Raw genomic sequence first — 12850 nt, 5'->3', positions numbered from 1 at the left:
CCATACATTTTATTGAAAATATATGCAGTGAAATTACTTGCCGTTGGTGCTTGGCTCCTAACCAGCGTCAAACCGCAACAGTCAGTGTGGATAGACTTTCCACCTGTTGCTTTGAAAAGCAAGGTTTCAGACTTCTGTAGTTCCCTGCACTCCTATCAGGAGGACAGCAGACCTGCTTCTATCAAGCCAAGTAAATGTCTAGTTTGCTTACTGTCAGAAATACTCCTCTGAAGCTGAACCAATTGGAGCTCAGGCACAGGACCAGTCCCTGCAGCAATGCAGACTGTGCCCCTCAGTAGAGTGAATGAGTCGCTCTTCAACCAGAGGGCAGTAAAATGAGTTGATTGAAACTTTGGTGAAGAAACAGACACATTTTATTTCACATGTAAATAGGTTTATAGTTGATCAGCATAGCCCAGCAATGTGCCATGTGTCCGTGGTTGCGTGCCTTGACTGGTTCTTAGTTCTTAACAAATGTGAGCCCATAGGTTTAAGTATAGTGAGAAAAGTAAAATGTGGCAGAAATATTTGGAGGAAGTGGGTCTGGAGATCTGCTTGATGGACTGTGGATTTTTCTTTTTCTAACTTGGTGTTCAGGAGCAGATCTAAAAACACTGAATCTCAAGCATACCCCACTAGACAGATATACTTCTGTCTCTTGTTGCTTTGAGTAAAGGATGCTTTAGGCACATGACCATTGTGAATGCTAACAGCAACTGAATTTCTCTCTTTTGCAGACAGCATGAAAATATGGTAACAGCCTCAGTTGAAGTTGTTGGAGCTGTCTGCAGACATCTTTCATGGTCAGCATATTTGTACCACTTAAAGCATTTCATCCATGTCTTGCAAACAGGACAGATCGGTACGAAGCTGGGAGTCAGGTGGGTACTGTGAGCCATGCTGCTCTGGGTTTCTCCAAAGACTGCTAAGGCAAAATTCAGTATTTTTAGCAGCATCACATGGATTTTAGCCTCTTCCCTGAGATGAAGATTGCTGACTTTTGAGGTGGACTTAGGCAAGTGAAGGTGGGCATGGCTTTGCTGCTTGCAGCTGTGAATTTTTAACAGGTCATTACTTTCTTACACCATGTCTCACTGTGTACATGGCAGCAGTAGCAGCTTCTGCTTCTGTCAGGCTGTCCCTGCTCCTGGGACACCTCCATTGCTCCAGTACCACTCTCCATGAGGTTTCACAGTGCCGGGACACAGAATGCATGTAGCTGAGAAGTAACCAGTTTGTATTTTCTGGGGTTTTTCCAGATAAGCCTCCTTATAGTACAATGTCACTAAATCTGATGTTTTCCAAAAAGTGCTTATAAGATTTTCTGTTGTGTTTGTATATGCATCCTCTTTCTTTTGTACAGAGGGCTGATCTTTCGTGTTTTCCTTCTGCAGCTTGTTAGAGACAGTGCTGGAAGCCTTTCACTTTGACCAGAAAAACACTTGAAAAGCAGCTGGTGACCATTGACAACCAAGGTGAGCTTTTTGTGTCGGCTTGCAGAAACACATACCTCAAACTGCTCAAATCAGCCTAATCAAAGTTTTGGTCATTTACTCTTGGCATCAGCTACTCCCATCTTTTAGAATGTGCATACTGGAAGCTAGTGTTGACTTGTCTCCTCAGGAGCAGTGCAGACTTTCCTCCTGGTTGTGTTGACCAAGTCAGGAGAGGTATAGGGAATCATCTCCACATTACCACTCCATCCCGGCATCTGTCAGCCAAAACAGCCCAGAATCTGTGTGGTTCTCAAGGTCTGCACCCAGCCTGGTGGCTGCTGACACACCTGGGTTTTTTGTCTTTGGTGTTGGCTGCTCTCACAGTTTGTCTGCAGCCTGAGAAGGGTGCTGCATGTCCTCACTTTGCTTCCCTCGCCATTTCACAGGAAGAAGTTGTATCTTCAGCTTCTTCACCATTGTGGTTACCTATGTTGGGACCTTTGGGTGAAGGAGGAGGATATCTCACAGCTGTGCTGTTCAGAGTAACTTCCTGCCATGTGAAATCTCAATTTTAAGTGAATGGCAGTTCTCTACAGTTCAAAGCACATTGACCTTTGCTAAGCTGACTACGCAGTTCAGACACAGAGGGAACCACCTAGTACTTTGGCTTTAAAACCTGGCCCTGAGGAGCGGTTTATCAGAAACCAGCAAGCCAAAGCTTCTTTACCCAGTAGAAGAAACCTGATGCTTATTGGTGATTTGCTGTCTCTGGTGATAGGTGGGGAGCTTTGTCTAGAACCAAGCTGTCACAGAAGTCAAGGGCTCAAGTTTTGTATTCTCCTGTATTTACCTGTACTTTTGGCAATTACTTGATAGGAAGCTGCGTGCCATGGACCTTGAGCCAGTGGTGGAGGCTGAAGAAGCCATGGAGCATGGGAGCAGAGATGAAGGGGAAGAGGAGGAAGTTGAAAGAAAAAGAATGGGAAGAAATCTCTCTGAGAAGCCGCAGAACCTGAGCAAGCAGCTGAGGCCATCTGAAAATGCTGCTGACAAGGTGACCAAACCTGTTTCATTCTTACACCCCGAAATAAGAGAGGAGGCTGGAGTGTCTGATCAAAACACATTCAAGAAAACAGTTACGTCACATCTTGCCTAAATTGCACAGGTGTATTGTTGCAAAGGTGAGGAGTTGACATTTTGAGAAGGTCTTTTGTGGCCTGTGCTTCTACTTTAAGGGATTGGGATACTACTTCAGAGCCAGTGAAAATGCAACACATTAAAAAAATAATAGATGCAACTGGAGAGAGACCATCTGAAAGCACAAAAGAGGCTTCATGCCCTTTGCTGAGTCATGGAGATTACTGGCAGACCCTCTGGTCAGTGTGGGTGTGGTGTCTTTACTTCCCTGCTGAGAACTGTCTCAAACTACACAAGTGAAATGATTCACTTTGTGCAACCTCTTGAAGAGTTTTCAGCTACTTGCTAGCACCAGCCTAGTTTCTGTAACACAGAAAACACAGGGATTTATCTTGCCTGTCCTTTAGCCATCTGGGGTTTCCCTGCAGTCATCAGAGGATAGCAGCCTGGCATACTGGCCTCTTCTAGGGTTTGCTGAGAAAAAGCAGGATTTGTTTCTGTATATTAAAAGTGCATTGTGTCTTGCTCTCTTAAAAAGGTTAAAAGAGACGAGGAGCACAAGCTTGTGAAATCCAATGTTGTGAATGATGATGAGGTGGTTCGTGTTCCATTAGCTTTTGCAATGGTCAGAATGATGCAGTGTCTCCCCCAAGAAGTGATGGAAGCTAACCTACCGAGGTAAATGCCAGTGGAGCTCCTTAAATGCTGTTCACTGTGCTGGGAATGAGTGCAGGCACCTTTCTCAAGCTGTGGTTATGTACAAGGCTAAAGTCAAGAGGAACATCCCAACAGACCTTAAATACTTCTTTTGGTAATTCCTATTCCTAGTGACATGCACCTCTGCACCTCAGCATTTGACTTCTGTAAATCCTTACCTAAGAGCAGAGCTGTGAATCAAGGTGCAGAGGCGGGGATGGTTGTGCTGGGGAAAGAATAATGTACACAAAGAAAGGGCAATCAGTAAAACACCCTGACGGACAGTAGGTGTGTGTGTATGCCTGTAAAACCTCTCTGTGAGACTGGCTGTGAGTACAGCTGTGGTTCTGAAACAGGCCTGAAAAGCAGCCTCCTTAGCAGCATAATTATTTCTGCTCTGCTTGGAGATGAACTAAGCTGTCTCTTTGTTTCCAGCATCCTGCTGAAAGTCTGCACGTTTCTGAGAAACAGATTTCAGGAAATACGGGACGTTGCCCGTAACACCCTCATTAAAATCATGGAAGTGTTGGGAGTGCACTACCTTCTGTATATCTTGAAGGAGATGAGGTCTGCGCTCATCCATGGGTACCAGGTAATGCTGAAATTCTTCCTCTTCTGCTTTCTGTAGGCTTTTTTAATGTGTTAGGAGGAGAATTCAAAGGGAAGTTGCTATTGAAATTGTTTTGCACAGATAGAATAGCTTGGTATAATGCAAGTAAATACTGTTGCTAATGCCTACATCAGTCTTTGTTATGCCAAGTGTCAAGGGTCTGTACCCTCAAAGAACTGAGAGTCTAAGCTGTTTTCCTGGTGAAGAGTTGAGGTATGAAGGGGAAGGACAAATTTCTGGTTCCAGTAAGATTAGAGGAAATCTCTCACTGAGGTCATGAGGGCTAAGCAGTATCTGAGGGGAGTTGCCACAGAGACTGCACATACAGTATGTGGTGATGCTTGTTGAAGGCTTCCTAGATCCAGAGCCAAGGCTCTGACTAGTAATTCATCTTTCCTCTTTCCATGGTTTGGGTTAAGAATCATTTTTCATGTGCATTACCACAGTGGAATAGCGTGAGCTTCTAGCTGCTGTAACAGTGAAAGCACCAGTTAGAGCAGCCTAAGTATATCAGTAAGAGCACTGGGGAGAGAGGAGATTCCAGCCCTCTTGCCAGTACATGGTGGGACAGGGATCCTTTTCCTGCTGCCACTACATGGATTCTCATCCTCCCAGTGGCTTTTTTTTTTTCCTATAATGAGAGCTCAAGTGCAGTGTGTGACTTGTGATGTCTCTGCTGTGGGAGTGTCCCCATCCAGTGTGATTAAAGAGGTCAGTGCAGAAGTTTGGAAGCATGATGTGTTCTCTTTTTCTCTAGCTCCATGTGCTGACTTTCACTGTGAACCTGTTACTGAAGGGCCTTGCTACCAGGCTCAGTGCTGGTGATTTGGACCCCTGCTTAGATATCCTGATTGAGGTAAAAGCTATTTCAGACTGAAAGAAAAAAACATCATGAAGTGCTTGGGACATATTCTAGGAGGGGTTGGTGTAGATTGGCTTTGACCTGGTGGTAAACCAGGCTGTTGTGTGTGCACTGCCAAGGAAGGAGACTGTTTTATACTGAGGCATCTAGAGAGGAATCAAGAGAAGAGAGAAGTCAAGTATCTCTGGGGCTGTATCCTGAGCCCTGCATCTTGAGAGGGGATGGATTCAGGATTAAGACACCTAATAGTGTTTTCCTGTACTCTAAATGGCCGAGCAAGTCAGCAGACATCTGCTCAGTGCAGTCCGCAGAGCCCAGGAACTCAGCTGGCCACACAGATGGGGTATATTGGGATGTACTAATCTGACTGCAGTCCCATTCCTTGTATCACAGCACCACAGAGGGGTGTGAGAACAGTGTTCTCATCTGGTGTGCTTAAACTAGGATGTTCTACGTTGGCAAAGGAAAGATAAACATGACTTGTAGGAAACCTGGAGAATCATTTTTTCTGTGAGTGGGGGAAAAAGTGTTGTTCTGTTGCTACTGGAGGAATCTGCTTTTCTTCTCTCATTCACTTCTCTTGCCTGTTTTGCGAAGATTTTCAACCAAGAGTTGTTTGGGAATGTAGCTGAAGAGAAAGAAGTGAAGGGAATTGTCTCCAAAATCATGGAAGCCCGCAAAAACAAGAGTTACGATTCCTATGAAATTCTTGGAAAGTTCATAGGAAGGAGCCAGGTGACAAAACTTATTCTGCCACTGAAAGAGGTAAGAAAAGTCAGCCAGAGTCTGTCTTAACTTGGAGCACTTTTGATTTTGTTTGGTGATTCTAGACCCTCTGGGTGGCTACTTTGAAATCGCCTATGGAATATTGCTTTGGCTTCCCATTTTCCTTTGGGAAAGCAGTGTGCAGCCAGCTTGTACAATGAGACTTTACTGTTGATGTCCAGGGCAGGGAGTGGCACTCTGGGAAGCTTTTAACTGCTGCTAGACTAGAAACATCCCACTTTGAGTTCTCCATGCACTCTCCCTCTGCCCACTCTTATTTCCTCTGGAGCTTTGAAGTCCTGCAAGGCTGCTCTGTGGTTTAATCTCTTGTGCATGAAGGAAACGTCAACAAAATATATCCAGGGTCTATCCATGTGGAATAATGGCCTTTTCAAAGATGCAGATTTTTTAGCAGAGTGCAAGCTCACACAGGAACGGAGCCCTGGTTTGCTCATTAGCTCTTGTGTCCTGGTGGCGATAGGTGAACTGGCTGGAGGCTGACAAGAGTCTGCAGAGGAAGGCAGGGATGTCGGTGCAGAGCTGAGGCAATGGGATGCTGTTCACATAAAGAGCTGGGGACTATGACAGCATATGATGAGAGAGAAATTGCTCTAGTTTTTCCCATGATTTCTGAATACAGATAACAGATGATTGCCATCATGCTGCCCTCTTAAATTCTCATGGTTGTACCTTTGCAGACTCTGGAGAGCACTACAAGCTTGAAGATAGTCCGGAAGGTGCATGAGGCACTGCGTCACATCATGGCAGGGCTGATTTTCAACTCAGACATGAATGCAGAATCCCTCCTCCTCCTCAGTCATGGTCTCATCAGTGAAAATTTGCCTCTGCTCACTGAGAAGGCCAAGTGAGTTCCAGGATGTAGTTCATATGGTCTGTTATTGGTTGGGAGGTTTGCTTGCAGAAATGGCAGTTCTCAAATCCAACTGGTCAAATGCGTGAGAGTTTCCTTGCTTTCATTCCCCTTTTGTTTTCAGTGTAACTGAATTATTTGGGCAATCAGAGAGCAAGGAGAAAGCTTAGTAATGGGAGTTAGCATTTGCTGAACTCATGGGAGTCTACTCTTGCAAGCGCTCAGGACCTTCAGCAAGGCTTTTTCACTGTCTGATGAGTTGATAACGTACATTTGGATGTTAGGATGAAGGGACAAGGGACAGTGTTTAGAAGCAGGCTGCAAACATTTCCATGGGGCCAGGAACAAGAAAAAGTATGGGCTTTCGCTTTATGGCTTTGCTGCTAGGGCACAAGATGAGGAGAACCGTCAGATTTTCTCTCCATCTGGTGATGTCACTGCTCAGAGCTGGGTTTGGGTGTCCTGCATTTCCCGTTACGTAGGCCAGCTTTCTCTAGGATCTGACAGCTGTTGGCAGACTTCTTGGAGCAGTGTTTGTAAGCCATCAGTAACTGAAGTAACTATCAGTAAATGAAGAGCAGTGGGCAGTGGCAGGAAGTGTATTTGCTTGAAGATCAACTTCCAAAGTTGATCTGTCCACTGAGAAGGAAAAAGTGAGGATGTTATATAAATGACTTTGTGTTTGTTATCTCTGGAATAGTGGCATTGTTCTCAAGTCTGAGTCCCATCTATCATGCTGCTGTCAAACTGGTTTTATTTCATTGTGGTCCATCTGTGACTTGCTTTTGCTTGCTGTGTGCAAAGCACGCAGCAGAGCACAGTTTAGCTCTTTTTACTTCCAACAGCAAGACTCTGGATTGGTTGATACCTGAATATTTTCCTTTGCCATAAATACACTGCTTTTCAGGAAGAAAGTTACCCCTCCTCCAGATCCTCGGCTGCAACCAGAGAGCTGCCTGCTGCTCCAGCCCACTCCCACAAGAGGAGGGCAGAAAGCACGTGTCAGCAGCAGGACTAACACATATATCCTGGTGGATTCAGGACTTCGGGTAAGGATCTCCTCAGATACAAAACTTTGCATTCAATATTTTATTAAGAGAATGCAAAGGAAAGTATTCTGGGTATATTGTTTTAATAGCATAGCCATTAGCCTTAACTTCATTTTGCATATTGTTACTCCAGTAGTGCTTCTTAAAGAGCTATAAAAAGTGCTCAGCCTGTTGAAATATTTGGGTGGGATTTGGCATAAATTCTATTATAACCTGAAACAGTGGTGGGATCTTACTTGACTCTTTTGATTTCCAGCCTGACTTTGAGATGAATGTTCTGATTTTTCTATGACAGCTACTGCACATGAGCCTGAAGAGGTCCAAAGTAAATTCTTCTGAGGAACATGCTTTGGAAATGTTAGACCCTTTTGTTCAGCTGCTTATAGACTGCCTGAAATCTATGGATGTCAAGGTACAGTTCTGAGCTGTCCGTCTGTTCTGTCTGCCCTACTAAGAAGAGTCCTGCCCACAAATGTCATCTTGCAGTTGACTTGCAAGAGGAGAGAAAGCCACCCGTTTTTCAAACCTGATTTAATAGGTGTGCAGATTAAGTTGTTTGAGGACATGTAATCAGTCCCAAGGGGGAGGAAGGCTTGTGGCTGATGGAGAACTGAACGCTCTGCTCCATGTCGTAGGTTCAACTGTGGGCAAGTTCTCCTAGTGCATGCTCATACAAGGAATTTACAGACTATCTGTGAGGATGTTCACGAGATCCTGTAGCTGCTGGGAGCAGTGTTGTCACAACTGTAGTTTCTTTTGATTCACCTCCAGTGTCTTTATTCCTAGCACTGTAGGCAGCCACTTTTTGGGACATCTTTTGGTTTGAGTGAGCCTAGGGAATCTGTTAAACTTAGAGTTTCCCAGGAGTGGAAGGCATGCCTCATACTCTATCAGATACTTGGAGCAGGGCTTTCTGTGTCTTGAAGGCAGCTCTGCTTCAGAAAGAGTTCTTGCCATGTACAAAAACAGTGCTGTGTTAATGTCTTTACCTAGTAAAATAGAAGTTATAGCATACTGGAGTGGCAGATAGTGCTTTTAGAACTGAGAAACCCTTTGTATTACCTATGAATGGTTTGAAAGAGGTTGGGTTTGCTAGCTAATTGCCTTTTACCACAGTTGTAGATAGCCTGACCATGTCTGTAAAAGAGGGAGAAAAGAGTTCTCTCAATGTCACTGTACTCACATGCTGTCCTTTGGCTCTTTCTTCCAGGTGGTAACTGGCGCTCTGCAGTCCTTGGTATGGATTTTAAAGTTCCCTTTGCCTTCTGTCAGTACGAATATGGAGTCACTGATCAAGCAGCTTTTCCTCTTGCTGAAAGAGTTTGCCAAGACAGGGATAGCCAAAGGCCAGAATTTCCACCTTGTTGTGAGCTGTTTCAAAGTAAGTCAGACCCAGCTCTGCTCGTTTCTGCTTTAGGATTGACTTTCTAGAATGAGACTCTTCCAGCTGCAGATCCCTCCTGCAGCTGTGCCTGGAGAGGTAGTTTGGAGATCACAAGCTAGTGAGGAATACATGGCCTTGCTGATTGTTTCCCAAGTACAAACTTAAAGAAAGTTGCTCCCTAAAAAAGCACAGCTTGCATCTGAAGAAATGTTTCTATAGAAACGTTTGCCTTCTTTCTTCCTTATAGTAGTATTTTGTTCCACCTGAGTAAATCCTGGTAGCTGAAGTGAGACATGGGAAGGGGGCAATTCACTTGTTTAGTTTTTGTCTCAAAATTGCCATCTGAAAGCAAAATGTGATGAGAATAGTGTTGGCCACATGTTCTAGAGCAGCAGCTTGTCTTTTCAAGCTGAAGTGGTATAAATCAAGTCAGACTTTGGTGTGGACTTCTATTTTATGGCACCGTGTGTATATTGACAATGTGCAATTTGATTTTGCAGTGTGTTACAATACTTGTGAAGAATGCAAAGAGTCAGATAACAAGCAAACAGCTCCAAGTGTTGCTTGGCTTTGCTGAAGAAGACATTTATGATTCATCACGCCAAGCCACTGCCTTTGGCCTTCTCAAGGTATTTCTGTGCAGCAGTCGTGGGGGTTCTGTGAGCCCCTAGAATCTGTGATTCTGCTTCCTGGTGAAGGGCTGTACATTCTCACATCAGGAGCAGGCTACAGAACGCTGTTAAGGCTCTCTGTTATAAGAGGGGGGAAAATCAGCAAAGCTTTACTGTTTGACTTGTAGTCACTGTTTAAAATTGTTTGGGAGGCTGTTTTATACATGTGCATATAAAGATGTATTTAGATCTGAGTATGTTTTTGCTAAAGAATCAACATCTCTGATCATTAGACCAGGTATTTTGTGTTGCCCAAAAGAAATGGATCTTGATGTGTAAGCCATCCTTTCTTTTTTCCTTTGAATTGCTGTGTTTGTGTGTGTGAAAAAGTCAGCATTAAGGTACCACCTGAGGCCAGTGTAGTCCAGGTTATGTGTAAGCAAATGATGTGACTCCAGCTGCGCTTTTACGTTTTCAGGCTATTTTATCCAGGAAGCTGATTGTCCCTGAAATTGATGATGTGCTGCAGAAGGTTGCCCAGCTGGCCATCACGGGTCAGAGTGAGCCAGTGCGAGTCCAGTGCAGGCAGGTTGGTAGAGTGAAGAGTCTCTCACTTTGTTTACAGCTGTGTAACAGGCTAGAGGGCTTAGTGTGACCATCCCCACTCTCACAGACATGTGCCTTGGCCCTTCTGAACCCTGAACTCCATTTCCCCTTCTTTACTGGTCTTTATTCCCCTTGTTATCTGGCTTTAGTTCTTGTGACTGGTGCATAGCAGAATGACAGACTCCTTGCCTATAGTGAGACTGTGGTCTGCCTTCATAGAACTGTAAAATTGTTTAGGTTGGAAGGTTCCCTTAAGGTCATCAAGTCTAACCCTTAACCCAGCACTGCCCTGTCCACCACGAAGCCATGTCCCCAAGTGGCACATCTATACTTCTTTTAAATACTTCCAGCCAGTTTTAAATAGTCCACCACTTCCCAGGGCAGCCAGTTCCAGTGCTTGACCACCCTTTCAGTGCAGAATTTTTTCCTAATATCCAGCCTAAACTTTCCCTGGCACAACTTGAGGCCATTTCCTCTTGTCCTGTCACTTGTCACGTGGGAGAAGAGACCAACCCCCACCTGGTTACAGCCTCCTTTCAGGTAGTTTTAGGGAGTGATAAGGTCTCCCCTGCGCCTCCTCTTCTCCAGGCCAAAGAACCCCAGCTCCCTCAGCCACTCGTCATGGGACTTGTGCTCCAGCCCTTTCTCCAGCTTCTTCTCAGTGTCTTTTTTTCTTGTGGTAAGCCCAAAACTGAACACAGTACTTGAGGTGCAGCCTCACCAGTGCCAAGTACGGGTGGAGAGCTGCTCAGCAGCAGTGACATGGTCCCTCCTCTGGAGGCTTTTAGGCCTGTGTAACTAAGCCTTGCTCTTTTTTGGACCCCAGGATAAGAGAATTTCCCACAAATCCACGATTGCTTCCCTCTACTGCCTCATTCTTTCCCAGGCAAAACCAACCAAAAGACAGAATTGGTTACTTTATCTCAAGCATTGGGATACAGGTGCAGTAGGAGCTGCACAAAATGCAGCTTTCATAGTTACAGGATGGATTTTGAAGGATACAGAATCTCTTCACAGATGCCTGTGCAAATCACAGTAGTACTTTGAAAACTGATCCTGTTCCAGGCATAAAGCTTGGGAGCAGTTGTTGACCCTTTGTGTAATAGAAACAGGATGAAAGGGATGATTCTTATAAACTTGCTGCTCCATCACTAAATTTTCTTCATAACCTTTTTACAAGCTTACCTGAGTGCTTATTTTAACTCCTCTCTATTGTTTTTTCTTTCCAGATTTACTTAAAATACATTCTGGACTACCCCCTTGGTGACAAACTGAAACCCAATTTGGATTTCATGCTTGCACAGCTGGAGTGAGTTTGTATTCCTGACATCTCTGTGAGAACAGAACCTTGTTCTTAAATGTGACTCTAGTGTGCCAAAAGGCTCTTTGTGATGAGCAGTAGGCATGGCTGAAGTCTTCATTTTCCTACATCTAAAACACTTCCCTTTTCCCAAGACAGGTTGTTTGATGAGGCAGATGCTTTTTTCTTATCCCTGTTTCACAGCTGATTTTGGTTTGTATCTGTTTGTAAACAAAGGTTCTGTTGTTTGCTTAGTAGTTAGCCACCTCCACTGGTAGTGGACCAGGTGAACTGAAAAATCTGGGACGAATAAGGGAAGGTGCATTTATATGAGACTGCTATCCCATGGCAGTGTCTCAAGTACAGTTGCAGGCACAGTTGAGACAACTGTACAAATTCAGCAGGGTGTTGTGTCTCCAACTTCTTCCTGAGCTTCACCCCTCCCTTGCTCAAGGTGACAGCAGTTTATCAGGTTCCCCAGCACAGCGTAGCTGTGCTGACTCAAGTGGGCTGGAACCCTTTGTGGCCTGTTTGTGTCCCTGTGCTTCATTCTCTGACAGACAGAGCTGATGGGCCTGCTGCTTCTCTTGTCCTAAGGATCAGGCCAGGTCTGGTAGCTGTTGTAGAAAGATCCCTATCAGCACATGTTTCTGGAATTGGTTGTTCTTGTAAATTGTTCACAACTTCATAGGAGGATTAACTCACCCCTGTTGGTTATTCCTTTATTTCTTCACAGGTATGAGTATGAAACTGGTAGGGAATCAGCACTGGAGATGATTGCGTACCTCCTCGACATGTTCCCACAGGTAACCAGCACCCCCTGGTGTTCCAAGCATCAAGCAGTTACTGTGGTTTGCAGTAACAGCATTTTCCGAGCAGTTCATTCTGGAAGCACTTGCTAGTTCCTATTATCTCTTATCATGAGTAGAACATTCACTTATCTCCAAAGAACCTTTGGCTTTGCTCCAAAAGAGAAATGACATGCTGGAAAGTCTGCAGTACTTCTTTGCCTAATGTGCTCGGTTTGCAAGTAAAACAAAGCTGTGTCAGCTAGAGTTTGGATAAACTCAATCCTTATTTATGCCAGGAAGAAACACAACCAGTTAAGGAAATGGGGTAGGAATAGAAAGTGAAGTCTAGAGTTTTCTCACTGTAAAGGTTTTTCAATATTCATGAAAGATTAGTGACTGAACTGGTGTGTGATGTACCATATCTGGTTGGTTGGCCTGACGGGAGAGGAAGGGCTTCTCAGTGAGGTGGATCAAAATGAAAGCTAAAAAATAACTGTGCATCTATACAGGATCACATATGCAAAATCCTAGGCTGCCTTGAAGCTCTGCAGCTGGAGCTTAATGGTGCATTCAGGGCACTGGGAGAAGTGCAATCAAGCAAGAATTTGGAAGGAAGAGAAATTCTGCACAGTAAGCTGAGCTTCAGCACTGCCCGATGATTCAGTATTTCAGATTGGCTCCTGGGAACTCTTTAAAGTGGCAAAGAGCTGCAGTCTCTGAGAGAAGGATATT

The 12850-nt window shown here is 44.5% G+C and overlaps 1 protein-coding gene across 1 annotated transcript in view; it reads left to right on the top strand.

The window, feature by feature from the left end:
* Positions 1-12850, top strand: part of UTP20 (UTP20 small subunit processome component) — a 64019-nt gene that overhangs the window by 43217 nt on the left and 7952 nt on the right. Inside the window, 18 exon segments of the mRNA XM_032107835.1 lie at positions 742-881; positions 1395-1431; positions 1433-1475; positions 1669-1670; positions 2317-2517; positions 2519-2617; positions 3112-3251; positions 3705-3861; positions 4637-4735; positions 5339-5506; positions 6205-6371; positions 7285-7426; positions 7722-7838; positions 8637-8807; positions 9311-9439; positions 9900-10010; positions 11257-11336; positions 12064-12133. Of these exon segments, the coding sequence (XP_031963726.1) occupies positions 742-881; positions 1395-1431; positions 1433-1475; positions 1669-1670; positions 2317-2517; positions 2519-2617; positions 3112-3251; positions 3705-3861; positions 4637-4735; positions 5339-5506; positions 6205-6371; positions 7285-7426; positions 7722-7838; positions 8637-8807; positions 9311-9439; positions 9900-10010; positions 11257-11336; positions 12064-12133 (2073 nt within the window).

This window comes from Corvus moneduloides, chromosome 4 (assembly GCF_009650955.1).
Source record: "Corvus moneduloides isolate bCorMon1 chromosome 4, bCorMon1.pri, whole genome shotgun sequence".
NCBI classification, from domain to species: domain Eukaryota; kingdom Metazoa; phylum Chordata; class Aves; order Passeriformes; family Corvidae; genus Corvus; species Corvus moneduloides.
The sequence above is the reverse complement of the archived record's forward strand: the minus strand, read 5'-3'. Positions and strand labels throughout refer to the sequence as shown.